Source organism: Stegostoma tigrinum, chromosome 3 (assembly GCF_030684315.1).
Source record: "Stegostoma tigrinum isolate sSteTig4 chromosome 3, sSteTig4.hap1, whole genome shotgun sequence".
Taxonomy (NCBI): Eukaryota; Metazoa; Chordata; class Chondrichthyes; order Orectolobiformes; family Stegostomatidae; genus Stegostoma; species Stegostoma tigrinum.
The window spans coordinates 99,242,795-99,262,130 of record NC_081356.1 but is presented as its reverse complement, the minus strand read 5'-3'; the positions used below and the strand labels follow the sequence as shown (position 1 = coordinate 99,262,130).

The following is a 19,336-nucleotide window of genomic DNA, read 5'->3' as shown; positions in this document are numbered from 1 at the left end:
GCTTGTCTTTATTAGTCAGTGGAATTGAGTATAGGAGTTGGGAGGTCATGTTGCGGCTGTACAAGTCAATGGTTAGGCTACTTTTGGAATATTGCATGCAATTCTGGTCTCCCAGCTACAGGAAAAATGTTGTGAAACTTAGGGTTCATAAAAGAATAGCCAGGACGTTGCCAGGGCTGGAGGGCTTGAGCTAATTGGAGAGGCTGATTAGGCTGGGGTTATTCTCCCTGGAGTGTTGGAGGCTGAGGTTTGACCTTTATAGAAGTTGATAAAATCATGAGGGGCACGGATAGGGTAAATAGAAAAGGTCTTTTCCCTGGAGTGAGGGAGTCCAAAATTAGAAGGCATAGGTTTAAGGTGAGAGGGGAAAGATTTAAAAGGACCTAAGGGCCATTTTTTTCATGCAGAGAGTGGTGCGTGTATGGAATGAACTACCAGAAGAAAGGGTGGAGGTTGGAACAATTACAACACTTACAAGGCATCTGGATGACTATATGAATGGGAAGGGTTTAGAGGGATATGAACCAAATGCTGGCAAATGGGACTAGATTTATCGAGGATATCTGGTTGGCATGGATGAGTTGGACTGAAAGGTGCTGTAGATCACTTATGACGGTTAGTGATTGACAATAAATACCACATTCTATGAATGAATGACTCTCTAGCAGTTTAAAAAAGAAAATTAATCTATAGAAGTGAAGTCTTGCCAGAATTCTCCTAAGGCTTTGTTAGACCACAGCCAGAGAACAAGTGCACAAATTCCATCCCCTATTCCCAATTCCCCTGCCTCCGCCGCATCTGCTCCCAGGATGAGGCATTCCACTCCCACACATCCCAGATGTCCATGTTCTTCTAGGACCGTAACTTTCCCCCCGCAGTGGTCGAGAACGTTCTTGACCACGTCTCCCGCATTTCCCGCAACACATCCCTCACACCCCGCCCCCCGCCATAACCGCCCCCAGAGAATCCCCCTCGTTCTCACATACCACCCCACCAACCTCCGGATATGACGTATCATCCTCCGACACTTCCATCATCTACAATCCGACCCCACCACCCAAGCTATTTTTCCATCCCCGCCCTTGTCTGCCTTCCGGAGAGACCACTCTCTCCGCGACTCCCTTGTCCGCTCCACACTCCCCTCCAACCCCACCACACCCAGCACCTTCCCCTGCAATCGCAGGAAGTGCTACACTTGCCCCCACACCTCCTCCCTCACCCCTATCCCAGGCCCCAAGATGACCTTCCATATCAAGCAGATGTTCACCTGCACATCTACCCATGTGGTATATTGTATCCATTGCACCCGGTGTGACTTCCTGTACATTGAGGAACCCAAGCGGAGGCTTGGGAACCGCTTTGCAGAACACCTCCGCTCGGTTCGCAACAAACAACTGCACCTCCCAGTGGGCGAACCATTTCAACTCCCCCTCCCATTCCTCAGACGACGTGTCCATCATGGGCCTCCTGCAGTGCCACAGTGATGCCACCTGAAGGTTGCAAGAACAGCAACTCATATTCCACTTGGGAACCCTGCAGCCCAATGGTATCAATGTGGACTTCACAAGCTTCGAAATCTCCCCTTTCCCCACTGCATCCCAAAACCAGCCCAGTTCTTCCCCTCCCCCCACTGCATCACAAAACCAGCCCAGCTCACGCCCTTCCCCCACTGCATCCCAAAACCAGCCCAGCCTGCCTCTGCTTCCCTAGCCTGTTCTTCCTCTCACCCATCCCTTCTTCCCACCTCAAGCCACACCTCCATTTCCTACCTACCATGTCATCCCGCCTCCTTGACCTGTCCACCTTCCCTGGACTGAACTATCCCCTCCCTACCTCCTCACCTATACTCTCCTCTCTACCTATCTTGTTTTCTCTCCATCTTCGGCCCGCCTCCCCCTCTCTCCCTATTTATTCCTGTTCCCTCTCCCCATCCCCCTCTCTGATGAAGAGTCTAGGCCCGAAACGTCAGCTTTTGTGCTCCTGGGATGCTGTTTGGCCTGCTGTGTTCATCCAGCTCCACACTTTGTTATCTTTGGATTCTCCAGCATCTGCAGTTCCCATTTTGACCAAGGCTTTGGTAGTTTTAGGTTTTAGTGGCTTTGCCTTAGGTACGCTGTAGAAAACGTTTGCTCGGTTGAATCTTGGGACGAGACGGTTTTTCTATGAGGAGCGATTGAGTGACAGACCTATATTCTGTTAATTCTGTAAGAATAAGAAGTAATTTCATTAAAATATTTTTATATTTATATGGTCCATCCAATAACTTAGGATAGAAAAAGGTTAATTATATTCGTGATATGAAGCTTTGTGATTAGTGAGAAAATACAGGAACGATTTAGAAGGATCAGCATTCTTGCTCATTAATGCTAATTGTTTAAGGAGCAGCACAAGCATTTTCATTTAAAACAGTAAATTTCAGAACAGAAAATAATGAAAGAATGAACAATGAAATGGTATGTATTAGCTTTAAAGTAAAATAATTAAACACCACTAAGTTAAAGATGAAGCAATTATCAGAAAACTAATCAAATACTAGGATCTATCGCAAGGGAATTTGACTGTATGTAGAAAGAAGTCATTCTATTTTGTTTAAATTGCTGGTGAGTGCATACTTGGAATATTGTGGACAGTTTCAGGCATACAATCTTTGGTTGGGTGTTAATGCATGGAGGAAGTGAAGAAAAGCGCACCAAAAGTGGTTTTGAGACTTGATTGGATGGTGGGAGGGAAGAAATGTTGTCATCAGAAAGATTCTAAGAGTTTAGTTACTTTCAAACCACAAGAGAACGTTCAGGGCAAGTAGCAGTTTTTTAAATGATGGTGAACAGGTATAAATACAAACAGGCTGTTTTTCTCTCGGCTGTTGTGTGAGCACAGAAACTGGGTTTTAAAATTAACTAGGTATAAATTAACCCAGTTTAAAACAAGGCTTAATTTCTCCACTTTAAGAAGCAAAATGGCCGATAAAAGGTAGTAGGCCCAGGCGATCTAAGGATCCATCAGTTTCCTGAAATTTCATTGCATGGTCCTTAATGGGCAGCTTTGCCACATTTCTTATTTGTAAATTTTGCTTTCAGGCAAATACATGAGAAACTTTTTAACATAAGACTATAACATGCAGGAAGAGAAGTAGGCCATTCATCTGTTCAATTTTGCTCCACTATGTTAGTGAGATCATAGCTGATCTGATAATCCTCAACTTTCCTGCCTTTTCCCCACTATAGAGTCATACAGCGTGGAAGCCAACCCTTCAGTTCAACCAGTCTTTGCCGTACATAATCCCAAAGCAAACAAGTCCCACCTACATGGTCCTGGCCCATATCCCTCCAAACCTTTTTATTCATGTAACCATCCAGATGTCTTTTAAATGTTGTAATTGTATCCGCATCCATCATTTCATCAGGAAGTTTATTACACATGTGAACCATCCTCCATGTAAAAGACTATGTCTCATGTCTTTTTTAAAACTCTTTGCTCTCGCATTAAAAATGCCTTGAAATTCCCCATCTTAGGGAGAAGATAACTACTATCAGTGATACCTAGACCTAACATTATTTTATAAACTTCTACCATTATTTTATAAACTTCTATCAGGTCACCTCTCAACATTCCAGTGATAAAAGTTCCAGCCTTTCCTTATAACTCAAACCTTCCAAACTTGGCAACGTCCTGGTAAAACTCTTCGGAACCCTCTGCAGCTTGATGATATTCTTCCTATAACTAGGTGACCAGAACTGGACACAATATTCCAGAAGAGACCTCACCAGTGTCCTGTACTACCACAACATAACAGCCTAACTCAAAGAACTGAGCAATGAAGAAGCATGCCAAACACTCTTTTTAACCAGCCAGTCTATATGTGACACAAATTTTGAAGAATTACCTACCTGTATTCCTAGGTCCCTCTGTTCTACAACACTATCTAACGCCCTATTGAGAAGCTCAATTGACCGCAACCATACCCTGCCTTCGCGATAAAGTAGTTGACACGGGCAATTCTTCCTCTTTGCAGGGTGCAGGGTTTAAAGGTGCAACAGGAAGGCATGGGGAGCCCTGTCCAAATTGGGGTTGAAGTTTGAGAAACCCCTGCAAATAATATACACCTTCCTTCCACACTGTCCATTGTTTAAAACCGACCTCTTATCATCTACCTGCTCAGTTTTGGAAAAGCTCTCCCTGCAAAATGCCCCCTCACTTGCCTGGGACCAGAGTTCCATTGGTCCACCTTCTTGGGTCTGGTTGCAATCCTGGCAGCCACCACTGCTAAGATCTTGGTACTTACAAGACAAACATAACCTCCTCCCACGAACAGACTACACTCCATCATCTTCAGCTTTTTTTAGCCTGCCAACAAAATATTTAGCTCAGCTGCTGGTTCTTTGCATTCTGCCAGCTGGCTGTCAGCTTCCTTTCTGGGCAGGGTTGCTATACACACCCTCACACCATTGTCCCCAGTATTGTAATTGTTGATTTTAAAAAATGCACCTAAGGCACAGAATCCTAATAAAATGCACTTCTGTTACATAAGTCATTGCAATGCTTGTTACATTCTGATGGACTCTGACATTTTCAAATTTATGGCCCTATTACTAATTAATTAAAACTGTAGATTTTTCAATTATTTACCTGGTTGGACATCAAATGGTGCACTTTACTATTTATAGTTTGGGGCAGTTGGTTCATGAAGCAAATGGTACATTTCCTTGCCTCAAAGTAAAATGCATCTACATATCAATAACACAAATCAAATGTCAGGGAGGTGACTGAGAGTTGTTGATCGTTCTCTGTTGTTGCAAGGAAAACATTTAAAAACTAGCTAATTTTAAAGGAAACCCAAATCTAATTGTGTTTTAAATGATCTAAGTAAAATATCTGGAAGTCTTGAGTGGCAGTAAAAAGTGTCCCTACCTCTGGGCGAGAAACTCCAGATTTGAGTTCTAGCCGACAACCTGATAACCAAGTTCATAAAGCAACCAAACATGTTGGGGATCAACTTCAAATCCTCCCGGCGCAAGAAGATGAAAAATGCAGAAGAAATTCCTGATCAGACAAATAATGTGAAGAACGTTTGGAGCTTCTATCATCAGTATCCATAGCTTCAGTATATAATATGCATGTAGTAAATTCATGTTGCCACAGAGATTCAGACTCTGAGTGAAGTCTAACACATTACCACATGAGTCTCAAAAATAACTTCTTAGTTTACTGGAACTGAAACTTAAGTTTAAAAATGCTTTCTATTCCTCATGATTTCAGTGAAATTTAAACCTGCATGTGTTTTGACAGTTAAACAGTCCTATCAGTTGTCAATTTATTTTCTTTGACCCTTTTCTTCCATTGTAATGTAATTTGTTCCTTTCTAAATTTGGATTAATTGTCTATCTAGTCATTTAAAAATAAATAATATTTTTAATGTAAGTGCTTTAAACTTGAAAGTCAACAGGAAATTCATTTGTAACCTGACCGTTTTTAGAGACAGTTTTATGTTTAGATAAAATTACGACTTGAAAAAACGAGCACTATGCATTCAAGTTATATTTTCTAGTAGCTGTCGGTGATTATGTATGACGAGCAGAAGAGTACTTAAAGCATTCAAGTTTTTTATAAACCCATTTCTGTTTTTACGATGCATTTTTAATGTTGACTAATACTCATTTTGTAAACACTTATGAACATTTCCATACTCAAGACTTTAAATGGATTATTCAGAAATCCATCTCTCTTTACTGTGATGTAAGGTGTGTGTTTCATATTAAATTTAATATCTATTTTTGGATTTGGATTTTTTTAATTAGAACTAGTGAAAAATGCGTTATCTGTGTGTCTGAAGAGGTTTCATGATTAACTTGTATTTCTGTATGAATATTTCTATAGCCATGGTGATTTATTTTAAAACTGTGTGAGGAAAAAAAGACTTTCTGGATTGCTATGGGTTTTTGTTTATACTGGCAAAAGTTTATGAACAGTAACAGGGTAACACCATAGCCTGGGGAGAAAAAAAAAAGTTTTTTTGTTTCAGTTTGGACAGTTCTACAGGGTTTTTAGCTGAAGTTTCATGTGTAAAGCGGTTGCTCATTAGAAGGAGAGAAAATAGTTGAAAATTGATATATGTGGGTTACCTCCGTGTAACGAGTTGAGTAATTTCCAGAGCAGAAGTGTTTGGTTAAAGACGTGAAGTGGCTATTTGAAACTAAGAAAGTTTAAAGCTCAGATAACAAAGTGTGGAGCTGGATGAACACAGCAGGCCAAGCAGCATCTCAGGAGCCTAAAAGCTGACGTTTCGGGCCTAGAACCTTCATCAGAGTTTAAAGCTCAGTTGTATAAAGACTCCATGAATCGGTTATCAGAATTTCAAGAATCAGAATTGAAGCCACAGGTAAATTAAACTTTTGAAGAGGATAATAAAGGGGACTTCCTCTGGCGAGTTCCATGATTTGTTTTTGGGATTAATTGGATTATATTTTTATCTATGTTTCAAAATTTTCAAGGCATGTTACATGTAGACAGTTTGGTTTATTCTATTTTATCATCTTTTGTGTGATAAACTTCTATTTCATTGTTAAACTAAAATCTGCAGCATTATATTCTTAACTGAAAAGCCATGTCATTAATTTGGAATCTGATTTGTTCATTAATAATATCAACAGAGATCATATTGCTACTCTGCCACTTGCTGCTAAATTAAAGGACTGCCTACCAACTTCACAGTACTAGCTCAACAGAATTTTTTTCTCAATTAAATGTTTTTGATCCCCTTTGTAATTCCATTCCCTAGTTATCAACTTGACCCCTTTCCCTTAAGCTGCCTGAGATGGTACAAACCTGCTCATGATCTTGTGTCACATTTGGGTCTGAAGAAAGCTTTGATCATGGACTTGCATCTTCATTAAGACGACATTTTCCACTTCTGTAACGTTGCCCAACTTTGATTCTGTCTTAACTCATTAACTGCTGAAGTCCTCATTTTCGTTATCTGTAGACTTAACAATTCCAAATTCTACCTAACTTAAAAGATTAAGGTGTACCAAAACTGTACTACCTATATTTTAACTCACACCATCCGATCCTTCAAGCATTTCTGTATCACCTGACTTACATTGGCTCGAGTCAAGCAGCATCTGGATTTTAAAGTTTTTGTCCAATGCCGCAGTCCTTTCCATCTCCAAACCTACAATCCTCCAAGAAACTTGTACTCTCTAATTATAGCCTTGTCACTATCCCCAATTTTAATTGCTTTAGTATTGTTATCCATGCCTTCAGCCTCTGCCGTAATCTCTGAAATTCCCTCCCTGAGTTGCTTTGTTGATCAATCTCACTTCTTTAAAATAGCCCTTAAAATCTAACTCTTTGATGAAGGTGATAGTCATTTGCCCTAAAGTCTCTTTCCATGTCATACTTCAGTTTAGAACAGAAAGAAAAATAGAAGTTGCTGGAAAAGCTCAGCAGCTCTGGCAGCATCTATGAAGAAAAAAAATCAGAGTTAACTTTTTGGATACAGTGACCCTTCCAGACCTGAAACATTAATTCTGCTTTTTTTCTTCCACAGATACTGCCAGACTGCTGAGCTTTTGCAGCAGCTTCTATTTTTCTTCCTGATTTGCAGCATTCACAGTTCTTTCCATTTTTATTTAGTTTAGAACACCTCTTTGAAGCATTTTATGACGTTTAATTGCATTAAAGATGCTTTCTAAATACAAATTCTTGTTAAAGTTAAAATAAGGGGGAAGATTCATTTGAAAGCAGATGATAATTTATTTCAGAGATCTCAGGAGAGGATGAGTTGGACAAGAGAGGAAAATGACAAAGAAGTTCTTGGGAACCATATTTTAATGGGAGCTAGGGAACCATAAGATACCTGAGTATGGGGCCCTTTGCCAGTTACTGACCCCAGTTAAAACTAATGATGGCTACTTTTCACCACAATGCATTATTCCATGGTGATAATGAAAAAGAGGCAGACCAGGAAGTTTGCAGGCACCATGTACAGGTTAATAACATCTGCCACATAATCAATTTATCAGCACCTGTGGAAATTGACTGTTTAGAATTTGGGATTCAGCATTGGTCTAATTACAGATCTATGATATGAATACCATGATAACTCAAGCCACAGTGTGACAATGCAAATCACCATCTTGATCAGCTTCCTGTCATTAAAGACTCTATCCATTCTAATATAGAGATTATGTCAGGCAGGTGTCATTCGCATGTTTCAAACAGGTGGCTGCTTCATAGCTTGGCACTTTACACAAAATAGAAATACCTATCCAACCAGTTACTCTACTGAGGGGACATGCTGTTAAACACAGTCTCTTGGTTGTTGGGGTTGTTTAACTGAGTACCTGGCATCATAACAGAAGAACACATTTTTTGTTTGAGGGTAGTTTTTTAGTAGTAAATATTTGTTATGTTTCTGTTATCTATGTCATCTTCCACCAACAGGATGCATCAAGCCATGAAAGGCGTTCAGACTACTGCACAAATGAGTAATGTTGTGTATTTCAACCAGCATATCCCTTTGGCCATTCATATTAATCAGCGTATTGACCATAATCAAGCAGAGCATGCCTGCAAAACTCAGAATGCATGATCTAGTATTAGATTTAATTCAAATCCCAAGGGTGCTAAAAACCGATTTATGATCATCAGCTGGGCTGAAAATATAGCTCACTTATACTTGTGAGAGGCTACATATATTCGTGATAAAGGGACTTGTCCTCTACAGACAAAAGGAATATATTCACACATTGTATCTTTTTCAAATAAACAAAGACATGAGGGTCAATAACTTCCTGGTGCATTCACTGTGACAATACTTTTACCCGTTATTTCTGACCTGCCAACCATTCAGCTTCCTTTCCTATTGCAATATGAACTTGAACTCCCTTTGAAATTTGGTATGATTTTGCTGATTAATTTAAATGTTTCATGGCTAGCACTTCAAATTCTTTGCCCAATAGAGGCCATCTAATGAGGGTACATTTTGAAAGCATCTTCAGCTAAAATGCAGAGCAGACAGTCCTACTTGATCCCATCCTGATCATTATAAAAGCAGTTTACTTCACTTAATGTTGATAGGATGAGTACACTGGATACATAGAACGCTTTGTACCTTTGATATTACTCAGCAGTTGTGTTAAAGTTGTGTATACTAGAACTCACCTCCCTGCTGGTTGAAAACAAAATACTGGATTGTGGAAAGCGAAAATAAAAACAAAAAGTGCTAGAGAAACTCAGCAGGTCTGGCAGTATCTGAGGAGAGAGAAACAGTGTTAATATGGCAACTCTGATATATGACTCTTCTCCCAGAGTTGGGCTTCCTCAATACATCAGTGATGTTGTATGTAGCCAGCAAATGCTGAGGACCTCCCAGATGTGACCAAGCTGTAAAAATTAGGATAAATAAATCCTGATCAACTGCAAACCTATCAAACTCTTCCCAAAAAATGTCAAGAAATGAATGGAGTCAGCTATAATGCTGTAATGTGACTCCTACTTTACAATAATCTGTCCAGTTTGGGTTTCATCAGAGCCACTCCTCCAGATACCATTGTAGCCTCAGTTGAGACGTAGGCACAAACTGAGTGTTCATTGAGAAGTGAGTAGCTTGATTTTGAAGTAGCATTCAAACTAGTAAGGCAATAAAGAAATCAAGCAAAACTGAGAGTGGAGGCTAAGGGGAAACTCCTACGGCGGAATCATAGCTGACACTAGGTAGGATGATTGTGGTAGTTTTTGACTGACCATTAGAGTGTCAGTCTATGACATCACTGCAAGGGTTCTTCAGGGAACGAAAAGCTACAAATCATATCATGGTACTTTCTTAATTGTTGCTGAATTAAGATTCTGGAGTTCGCTACAGCATATAATGGTAGGAGGACCAGAAACCAAGGCTTACAACATCCCAACACCACCTTTTCGGGGAAACTAGGAAAGTACCAGTAATGCCTGCATGCTAAGGATTTTATTTAAAAAATTTAAAGTAAAATGTTCTTTTGGTTCTGTGACAGAAATAAATTTATAGAAATTATGTCAAGTGATTTGTAATATACATGTTTGAATGTTGATTTCAAAATTAAGTATCTTTCAATGTCTTAAACTATAGACTGGCAAATAGCTAGCAGTGCATTTTAGTGATTTATTTGTGACATCTGTTTAGCCCGCTGTAATCTATCACTGCTTTTCAACCTTCCAATTTGTTTTCCTCAAATTATGTTAATTATATGCACATAATGTATGAAAAAGTAAATGTTAAATTACGGGAACTGTCTAGTCAAACAAATACTGATTGCACTTGAAGTCTCTAAATGTAAGTCAGTTGTTTCTTCTGTGGCATTAATGATAATTATATATGTTCAGGTATAATTGGTTTCTTAAAACTGAACTGAACAGCAAAGTTCGCAGTTAGATGTGATTCTGCTCTGGTACTAACCAATTTACGATAATAATTCAAGCCCATAACATGTACTTCCTCATGGTCCATTGAAATCATACCTTGCAGACAAAATGGCAGACACTGCCAAAGTCATCTTTGGGTTTATCTCATTCCACCAACAGGAGGAGTGGACAGGCAGCATGAGAAGCTAACAATAGTGAACTACAAAATCCCAAAACCAGTGGATCAGATCAAAAATCTACAGGCCTGCCCTATCCAGTCATGAATGGTGCAGATGATTATGCACCGCAAACCTCGCAATCCTCAATAATGATGGACCACAGTAAACAGTGGAAAAGATGAGACTGAAGCATTTGCAAGTATTTTCAACCAGAAGTACAGAATGGTTAATCCATCTTGCCCTTTTCTTGAGGGTCCCAGCATCACAGATAGTGGCCTTAACCTCATTCAATTCGTTCCTCATGATAACAAGTACAGTCTAATGACACTATATTCCACAAAATCTATGGGTCCTGACAATATTTCAGAAATAATACTAAAGACTTTCTCCAGACGTTTCTGTACCATTAGCAAAACTATTCCAGTACAGTCATAATACTGGCATCTATCCAGCTATGTCGAAAATTGGTTGAGTATGTCCTGTCCACAAGAAAAAGGACAGATCCAACCTAGTCAATTACCACCCCATCAGTCTACTCTTGATCATCAGCATAGTGATGAAAAGAGTTGTCTGTGGTGCTGTCAAGTGATACATACTTGTCAATGACTTGCATATAGGTGCTGAATTTAGATTCCACCAGGGCATTTCAGTTTCTGACTGCATTAAGTCCTTGGCCCAGATTTGGACACAAGCTAAACTAAAGAGGGAAAATTAAGGTAAATTCTGTTAATGCCAAGGCTATATTTAACCCCATATGGCAGCAAGAAGCCCTTGCAAAACAGTAAGCAGTGAGAATGAGGGGAAAAGCTCTCTGCTGTTTGCAATCATACCAAGCTCAGAGGAGGATGATGTGGTTGCTGGAGATAATCATTTCATCCACAGGACATTGCTGCAGGAGTTCTTCAGTGTAGTGTCAGAGGCCTAGCCATTTACACCCACAAACAATGACCTTGCTTCCACTAGAAGGTCAAAGGTGAGGATGTTGGCTGATGATTGTTCAGTGTTCAGCATCATCTGCAATTGCTCAAATACTGAAGCAGTTAACATACAAATGCAGCAAGACCTGGACAATATGTAGGCCTCTACTTGACAAGTGGCAAGAAACATTCGTGCCACTCCAGTGCCAGGTGATAACCACCACCACCAAGTAAGACAACAACCATTAACATTAAATAGTATTACCATATGAAACGCCATCCACTATCAACATCCTAGGAGTTACCATTGACCAGAAAGTGAATTCGACTAGGTCCAGTATACTGCATTTTTTAATTGGTATTCTGACTGTTGCACTTTTGAGCAGAAGTTACTGCACTGAAGAACAGCTTGGAGTCATTTGTTTATTAGTATTGTCGAACAGTCTTTGTCAGTAAATTTAAAAAGTTCTGACATGCCATCACATCTGTCCATATATTTGAAGACTGTTTGTCAGCATTTTCTGTCTCTGTGTTTGCCTGAGTCTTCCCTGTGACTCAAGTCCTCATGTTTGATTTGATTAAGTGTATTTATAAGCAATTTTCTTTTTTCATTTATATTGAAATGGTTTTATTTAAGTGTGATTTTCAAATACTAAACTATTTGAACAGTTTAAACTGATGATACTACATAGTCAAAACATCAAAGCAAAACTTTTTTTAAAAATAAGGTAGGGACTTCATCCAAAGCTTCTTTACTCAAAGAGTAAGTTTTGTGGAGTTACATAGTTAGTGTTAAGTAGATGTGTTTCCTGAAACTAAAGAAATTGAGAGAGATGATGAGTAAGTGGATAATTGAAGATTGATTTTTGTAACAGAAGTGCTCCAGGGAAGAGTTGTATATTAGGTTTTTAGCATGGCCCATGTCCTGGAGGGGCACTGGATTCCTGTCATAGCTCAGCACTTGTCCTTTTCACTTGTACAAGTCACCTGACAGGAAGATGGTTAGTGATTGGCCACAGCTTCCAGTAGAGAATGGGAAAGATGTTACCTCCAATATCAGATTTGAGATGAAGCGCTGTAGAGGCTTTGATTTAAGTGCTGTGCAACCTAGTCCATACTGAATTTGGAGACAACTTTGAATCATAAGCAGCGTTCAGAATCCATATATCAAGAAAATTCCATTTTATTACCTGTGATAACTGCATTAAACTGCTGCAATCATGCAGAAGACTATGCATATTCAATTTAGAGTCAAAGTTATTTATGGCATGGTTATTTATGACAGTTTGGCACAGCAACTCCATGATGGCTCTCTGCAGAGCAGTCCAGTCAGTTGCACTGCCCATAGCTCTGTCCGTCTATTTCCTTCACATATCTATCTGATTTTATTTTGAGATCAATGTAGCATTACCTTGTTTAAGTCACTAGTAGCAGAATGTATTGGGAGAATTTGAGAACTGCAGATTCAAATTCTGCCTTCCCCAGCCACTTGTAATGAATTCCAAATTGTGGTCATATTTTGATCAGAACATAACAAGCAGAATTAGTTAATGTAGGCGCTTGCTTTAAAAATATATTGAACATGTATATCAATGAAACAGAACATTTGATCCTTAAATGATGACATTCATCTATTTCGTTTTCTTCACAGTATTCTCCAAGCATGACAATGAGTGTGTGATCTTGTATCCAACCTCTTGATCAAGACCAGAATGGTTTGCCCTCTTAAAAGATGAAATAAGTACATCCAAGAGAAGAATAACATATTTTGCAAAGGTCTACAGAAAACAGAGGTTTTGATTCTAGCAAAGACCCTGTTGTTCTTCTGCAAATGACAATAATGTCTCATTGTGTACTGAAAGCGGGTCCAAAATATTCTTTTTAAGTTTACAAAACCTCAGAGACTGAACAGTTCAACCATTTATATGTAGGATATGCCGGATCTAGGCATAACACAATAACTTACATGACCTCCCACAGTTTAATAAGACATGGTGTGCTTGATTCAGCAGTTTGAAAGGATACAATCAGAAACACTGCTTAATGTGAGTCTTCTTTCTTCTGTTTTTCCCTTCCAAATTCATTTTTTAGTCTAAATGTATCAGAAGTTATGTTAAATGTAATTTGTTTTACATAAACAGGCTCCTAATGATACCTCTTTTTATGCTTTATAAGTCATCATTGCTAGTTGGTGGAACAAAAATACTAGCCAAACACACAAGATTTAACATGGAAGGGAAAAAGAAAAGCAAATGAATATCTTGCACTTAACATTGTGTTCAGTAAGTGTTATTCATTGAATTAGAAATACATTAATTGTCCTTTGTTGTAGGAGAGAGCTTGTCCTTTAATCATAGAGTGTAGTGGTGGATTCAGGTCCTTAACTACAGTCCTGGCACATCAGTGTTGAGCACCAGATGGAATATGCTTATGGTCACTGATAATAGCCAGTAAGTTCTATAGTAATTGCAGCTCAGAAATTGTTGAAATACCTTTTCTTTCTCTTCATTCCCCTTTACCCTGATTGCTGTAAAATGTGCTGAAACATAGAGATCTGGGAGTGCAATTAAGAATATTCAAGGTAAATTGTAGAACCTGTGAGACCTTGGTCCACCACTAACAGAAAATGGCCAATTTTCTTTATTTAATGTTGCTCCTTAAAGATCTGCGTTTTAGCCATTACCTCTTTTTAAAAAAAAATTGAAAATGAAACTATCTTTTGTAAATTTTCATGTATTCTTTATTCTTCCTTCTGTGCAAAATGATATATTGTAAATGTACATTATGTGTAGGTTGTAACAAACTGCAGTTTTCTTTTTTGGTTTTTGATTTGTATGTGTGTGAGGTTGAGGGTTCTCAAAGTTACTGCAGTTCGGGCCTTTTCCTAGAGGAATGTTTTTCTGGTCTGAGAGTGGAATCAGTGTAAATTTTTTTGTACAAATTACAGGCTAGCTTTTTCTGTTCTCAGACCACATAAAAGGTAGATATTTCAATGGGAATTATCATTGTTTCCCCTGCATGGAATTATGATTTTAAAATACGTTTTTATTATACATGTTAAAGAATTGTACAGCCGTAGTGTACCAGGTTAATTGACCCAACTCCTGTTAATTCAGTTGATACTTTTTAGAAATGATTAATCCTGTTACAATTCTTAATTTTTGGCCAATAAATTTAAATATGTAATTTTTTTAAAAACTGTTCAAAAACATCGGCGTGAGAACTAGAGATAATGATTTCACAATACAACATGAGGGAGGACATTTACTGATCATTATTTGTCATTAGGTTATCGGTTATCATGAAAGGTATTGAGAAACTAAGTAGTCAGTGAACATTTTGTGAAATAACAAAATATAAAAATTGTGTATGTAATCCTTTTGAGATTCCTCATTAGAAAAGGCCCAAACAGATATGGAGGTTCTGTACAATGATTTGATGATTATAGTATTTTGCTTGCATGAAATGATATGTGTAAGTTAAAAAAGGCACTGCAACACCCCAAAAAACTAACTACCATATAGTCAGTCAGACTGTTCTTTCTTGTAGTATCGTTTGAACATAATTTATATGTTAACCATAAATGTAATGCCAGTACCGATTCAAATGCATAGTAATCACATACACCTTTTAATTTCAATCTGAATACAATGCCTATTATTGAGGTGGTTATAGTTAGCTTTCTTTTAGTGACAGTTTGCTGAAATATGATGACATTTTTGTGACTTTTGTGAGGTTATGCCATTATGGCATTTTTTTATTGTTGTGGTTTAGACCATTGTGATTGGGTTCTGGGAAGAACTGGCCTGTTCTCACCAAGTAATCTGAGCATGCAAGTTAAATTATTGTACAAGCTACATCATGTACTGAAGAAAGGCAATTTGAACTAATAACATTTTTTTTTTAACTGAACCAGGTCAAAATGTTGTTATCTCTGTAAGCATCGTTGGAATCCTGAGTGCATTAAAACTTAGTTATATTTTGTGTTGTTTTAGAATTCTGAAGAGTTGTTCTTTAGAACTAAGTTGAACAGTGTTTCTCACCCAAGTGATTCATATCTAGTCTTGTTATGTTAAACCACCTAAGTGAAAAAGGTGTCACACCATGAGCTCATTCAGTACGTGGGCTACATATTGATAACAAATAACTGGTTTATATTGTCATAAGCCACTGCCCACCATCAATGACTTTAGAGAAAATGTGCTTTTTTGCTATGTTGCTTGTTACTTCTGTATTATAAGCTATTTATAACTCATTTGGTTTACTTGATAACAAATTATATATTAAAACTTTTCTTAATGGGGATAATTTTTGAAATTTGCATAAATCTGGCATGTATTGGACAAAGCGTTGGCATGTGATTTGAACCATTTCATGATCAGTAATATTGACAAGCTTTAAAGTTAAACAACCAAGTTGGAAACAATTGAGATCATTGGCTTGGCTCCACAGAGCAGCTTCAAACATTAAACTGATTGAGATGGAAATTACAGGAGCCCGACAATAGTCAGGAAGAGTTTTGAAGATTTCACTGCCTATTCTGTTCCACTCAGAACTTGCACTTCACCCGCTTTTGTCTAAGTTTGTAACAGGATACCTACTGGTGTGTGATGCCTGGTTTTCATCTAGTATAAGTAATCTTCCACTTGTTTCAGGGAGGACACGGTTCACTTGCTTTCTCCATCTGCTTCAAAAATCACAGTCCATTGATCATCAGTGGGAGTTAATGTTGTATCATGATTTATGTTCCACTACCACTTCACTTCCAACCAACTTAGACAAAAATCACCCTAATTTTTTTTTGTTGAATTGCTCGCAGGGATAGTTTGTTTAGGGAGTATTGTTAACTGCATTAATTGTACATGCATTGTCTGTCCCTTCTGTTTATGTAAGCACTGAATATTATGATGTAGCACTGTTCATTTTTTTTTCTAAACTGGAGTCCAGTGTATCATTATTTAATAGTTGTTAGTTCAATAGATTGAAAAAACACACAGCTCCTGTTTCTCAGTTCCTGTTCTCGCATCAGTCTGTTGGAATTGCAGCACTCCCAACAAGCAACTGAATATGTTTAGCAGCCAACTTATAATACTATGAACTTATAATTTTTCCAAATTGTTGGACTATAGGGTATTTTGGTTAATTCAAAATTTACTGTGATGAATATTTCATATTTAACCAATATATTTTCAGGTCACATGTTAAAGCTAATTCAAAGATATTGCAGTTGTGTAAGTAGGATAATATTACAACAGAATATTTAAAGTGAACAAGTTTTGTTCCAATCATGAAGTTCAAAAGCCAACTTGTAAACCTTGCAAGTTCCTTATGAAAATTAATTTTGTGACAATTCTCCCTTGTGCTTTGCTCTGATTTCTATAATATTGCCTTTACTTTGTGCCTCATGTCGAGAAATGATTATTTTAGAGGAAATCCCACCTCTAATGGGAAATTCCTGTAAGCAGTACTCTTAGAATCCAATAGGCCACACACTTTTGTAATCAGAAAATCCAGTGATCTTTTACCATTTGCCACTATTTTTCCAACATTTGCACAAGAGATTATTAAAGGCAAATATAAATAAATTTGATTCTGCGATAGATAGGTAGCTGCAATAACAGAGTGGTAATTGTTCCAAAAGTTGTTCTGGTGTGTTATGTAAAATAATGTAGTTTGTGTAAGAAACTTTGTCTTGACTATGGTTTATACTGTAAAATACTGTTGTAAAGCGCAATTGATTCCATGTAGCAAGTGTGTTTCTGTAGTTATTGTTAGTAAATCACTAAATTAGCCAACTCCTTTTTTTTGTATTTGATTTTTGCCTTGTCAAGCATGCTTAACCAATTCTGGAATCTGTGTGGATTGTGTTAAAGGTTTCAGCTAACTAAACAGAAACTGCCAGAAAACACTAAATTCAGCTCTTCTATGAAATATCATTTTGTCCTGAATATCTATAGTTTTTTTTTAATGTAGAAGAACATTTGAAAATATTTTCCTCGAAATTCAAACCAGCAAAATCTAGAGCAAACATTAAAAGAGATGCATTGCCCATCATTTTTAGGCACACGTTGTAAATTGCTCTTAGGTGAAATCTTCAGAGGTAAACAAGTTGTTTTCCAAACTAACACCATTTGGAATAAGTGCTTATGGACCTGCTTTGTTTTGATCTCTCCCTTTACTGGTTTATATTTCATGTTTCAAATAAATTGCCCATTCTTTTTCACGTAGCCTATATATTTTACAATTAAAGAAACTTAAGTGCATTGGAAGTTATTTTGACATATTTTGAGTGATCCACATTTTGAAAACTCAACTGAATTTATTGACGAAAATATGAGTGAATTACTGTAAAAGCTTTTGTATAATGATCTTTTATAATCAAAATTTAGTTGAGTTAGGCCAAAGAGGAGCCATACTATGTTTTTCAGACAGGTTTTTATTTGGTATGGTTCTTTCTGAATTGAATTCATTGTTTCAGTGATGCTGTACAGCAATTAGGTAGTTAGACTCATTCTGAAAATCTGATAATCTGACTTTCATTCTAATACATATCTAACAGTAAATATTATTTTGAACAATTTGTGTTGCCAGTTAGGCATTAGCCTTTGCTATAAACTATTTGTACAGTCGTAGAGGAAGTCACAGGATTTGAATTGGATTTGTATTTGGTGCTTCTGGTGAGGTCCAACTGATCTGAAGAAACTGCTGAAAGGCATTGTTTCTGTGTGTATAGAGTTAGAGTCAAACTCTAGGTGGTAGAAATTCATGATTTTTGATCATTTCACTGGAAACAGTCACAGATTTGTTAACAAGTTACATTGCTATGACAATATTATACACTTAAGAAAAAGATATGCTTTTGCACTTTGTTCTTCAAATCAATTTGATATTATAAGCAGTCACCAAATGTTCTTAATTCCAATTAGTTTCTCTTAGTAAAAATAAGATTGAAATGTAGCTTACTTATAAGTGAATTTAGACCATCCATGTTATAAATTTTAATCTTTATTATGTGTAGTCCAGGAGTAAATGGAAGAATCAACTTATCAGGTCAGTGCCCATTCAAATTTGAGAAATAATATCTTTAGAGTTTTAGGGCAAATTTAATTTATGCAGATGGCTTATAGAAGTTGCTGTATAAAGTTTGAAGCATATCTTGATGGCTGCCCAGCACTGCACAACATTGCATGATCTATGTGTAAAATGAATTTCCTTACCCCAATGTTTTACATTTTTGTATTTGTTCCTGCAGGCATAACAGTATTGTATTTAATAGTTTTACCTTCACTTTTCTTTGTGTTTCTGAGTACTAATTAGCAGTGTGTCCTGGTTTATTGTTCAGCACATTTGTATTACACCATTTGTATGTTCTTTAAATTGTAAAGTTTCTTAGATTGACAAATGCTCATTAAACTGTTACAACAACTGTACAATAGAGCTTGTTCCATGATTTAAATATTAAATATATGCCAAGTTTCTTGAATAGGTATATTGCTACCAGACAAAAGCTTACAATTGTTTTAAATGTATGCCAGTGCAATGTTCTAGGGACCTGGGTTCAAATCCCACCATGGCAGATGGTGGCATTTGAATTCAATAAAGAATCTGGAATTTAGGATCTAATGATGACTGTGAAACAGTTGTCAATTGTTAGAATAACTCCTTTAGTTTACTAATGTCCTTTAGAGAAGAATATCTGTCACACTTACTTGGTCTGGCCGACATTCGTCTCCAGAGCCACAGCAATGTGGTCAACTGTTATTACCTTCTAGGCAATTAGGGATGGACAATAAATGTTGGCCTAGCCAGAGATATTTACATTCTGTGAGTGAATTTTTAAACAAAAGTGAATCAGTGGCATAT

At 37.4% G+C, this 19,336-nt stretch overlaps 1 protein-coding gene across 4 annotated transcripts in view; it reads left to right on the top strand.

Annotated features, from left to right (window-relative positions):
- ssbp2b (single stranded DNA binding protein 2b) overlaps nucleotides 1-18,886 on the top strand; it is a 359,324-nt gene extending 340,438 nt beyond the window's left edge. For all 4 annotated transcript variants that reach the window (XM_048526257.2, XM_048526250.2, XM_048526242.2 and 1 more), the window contains one exon: nucleotides 13,125-18,886. In XM_048526257.2, coding sequence (XP_048382214.1) covers nucleotides 13,125-13,154 — 30 coding nt within the window. In that variant the 3' untranslated portion in view covers nucleotides 13,155-18,886. The remainder of the gene's footprint in view (nucleotides 1-13,124) is intronic.
- Nucleotides 18,887-19,336: the final 450 nt, after the last annotated feature.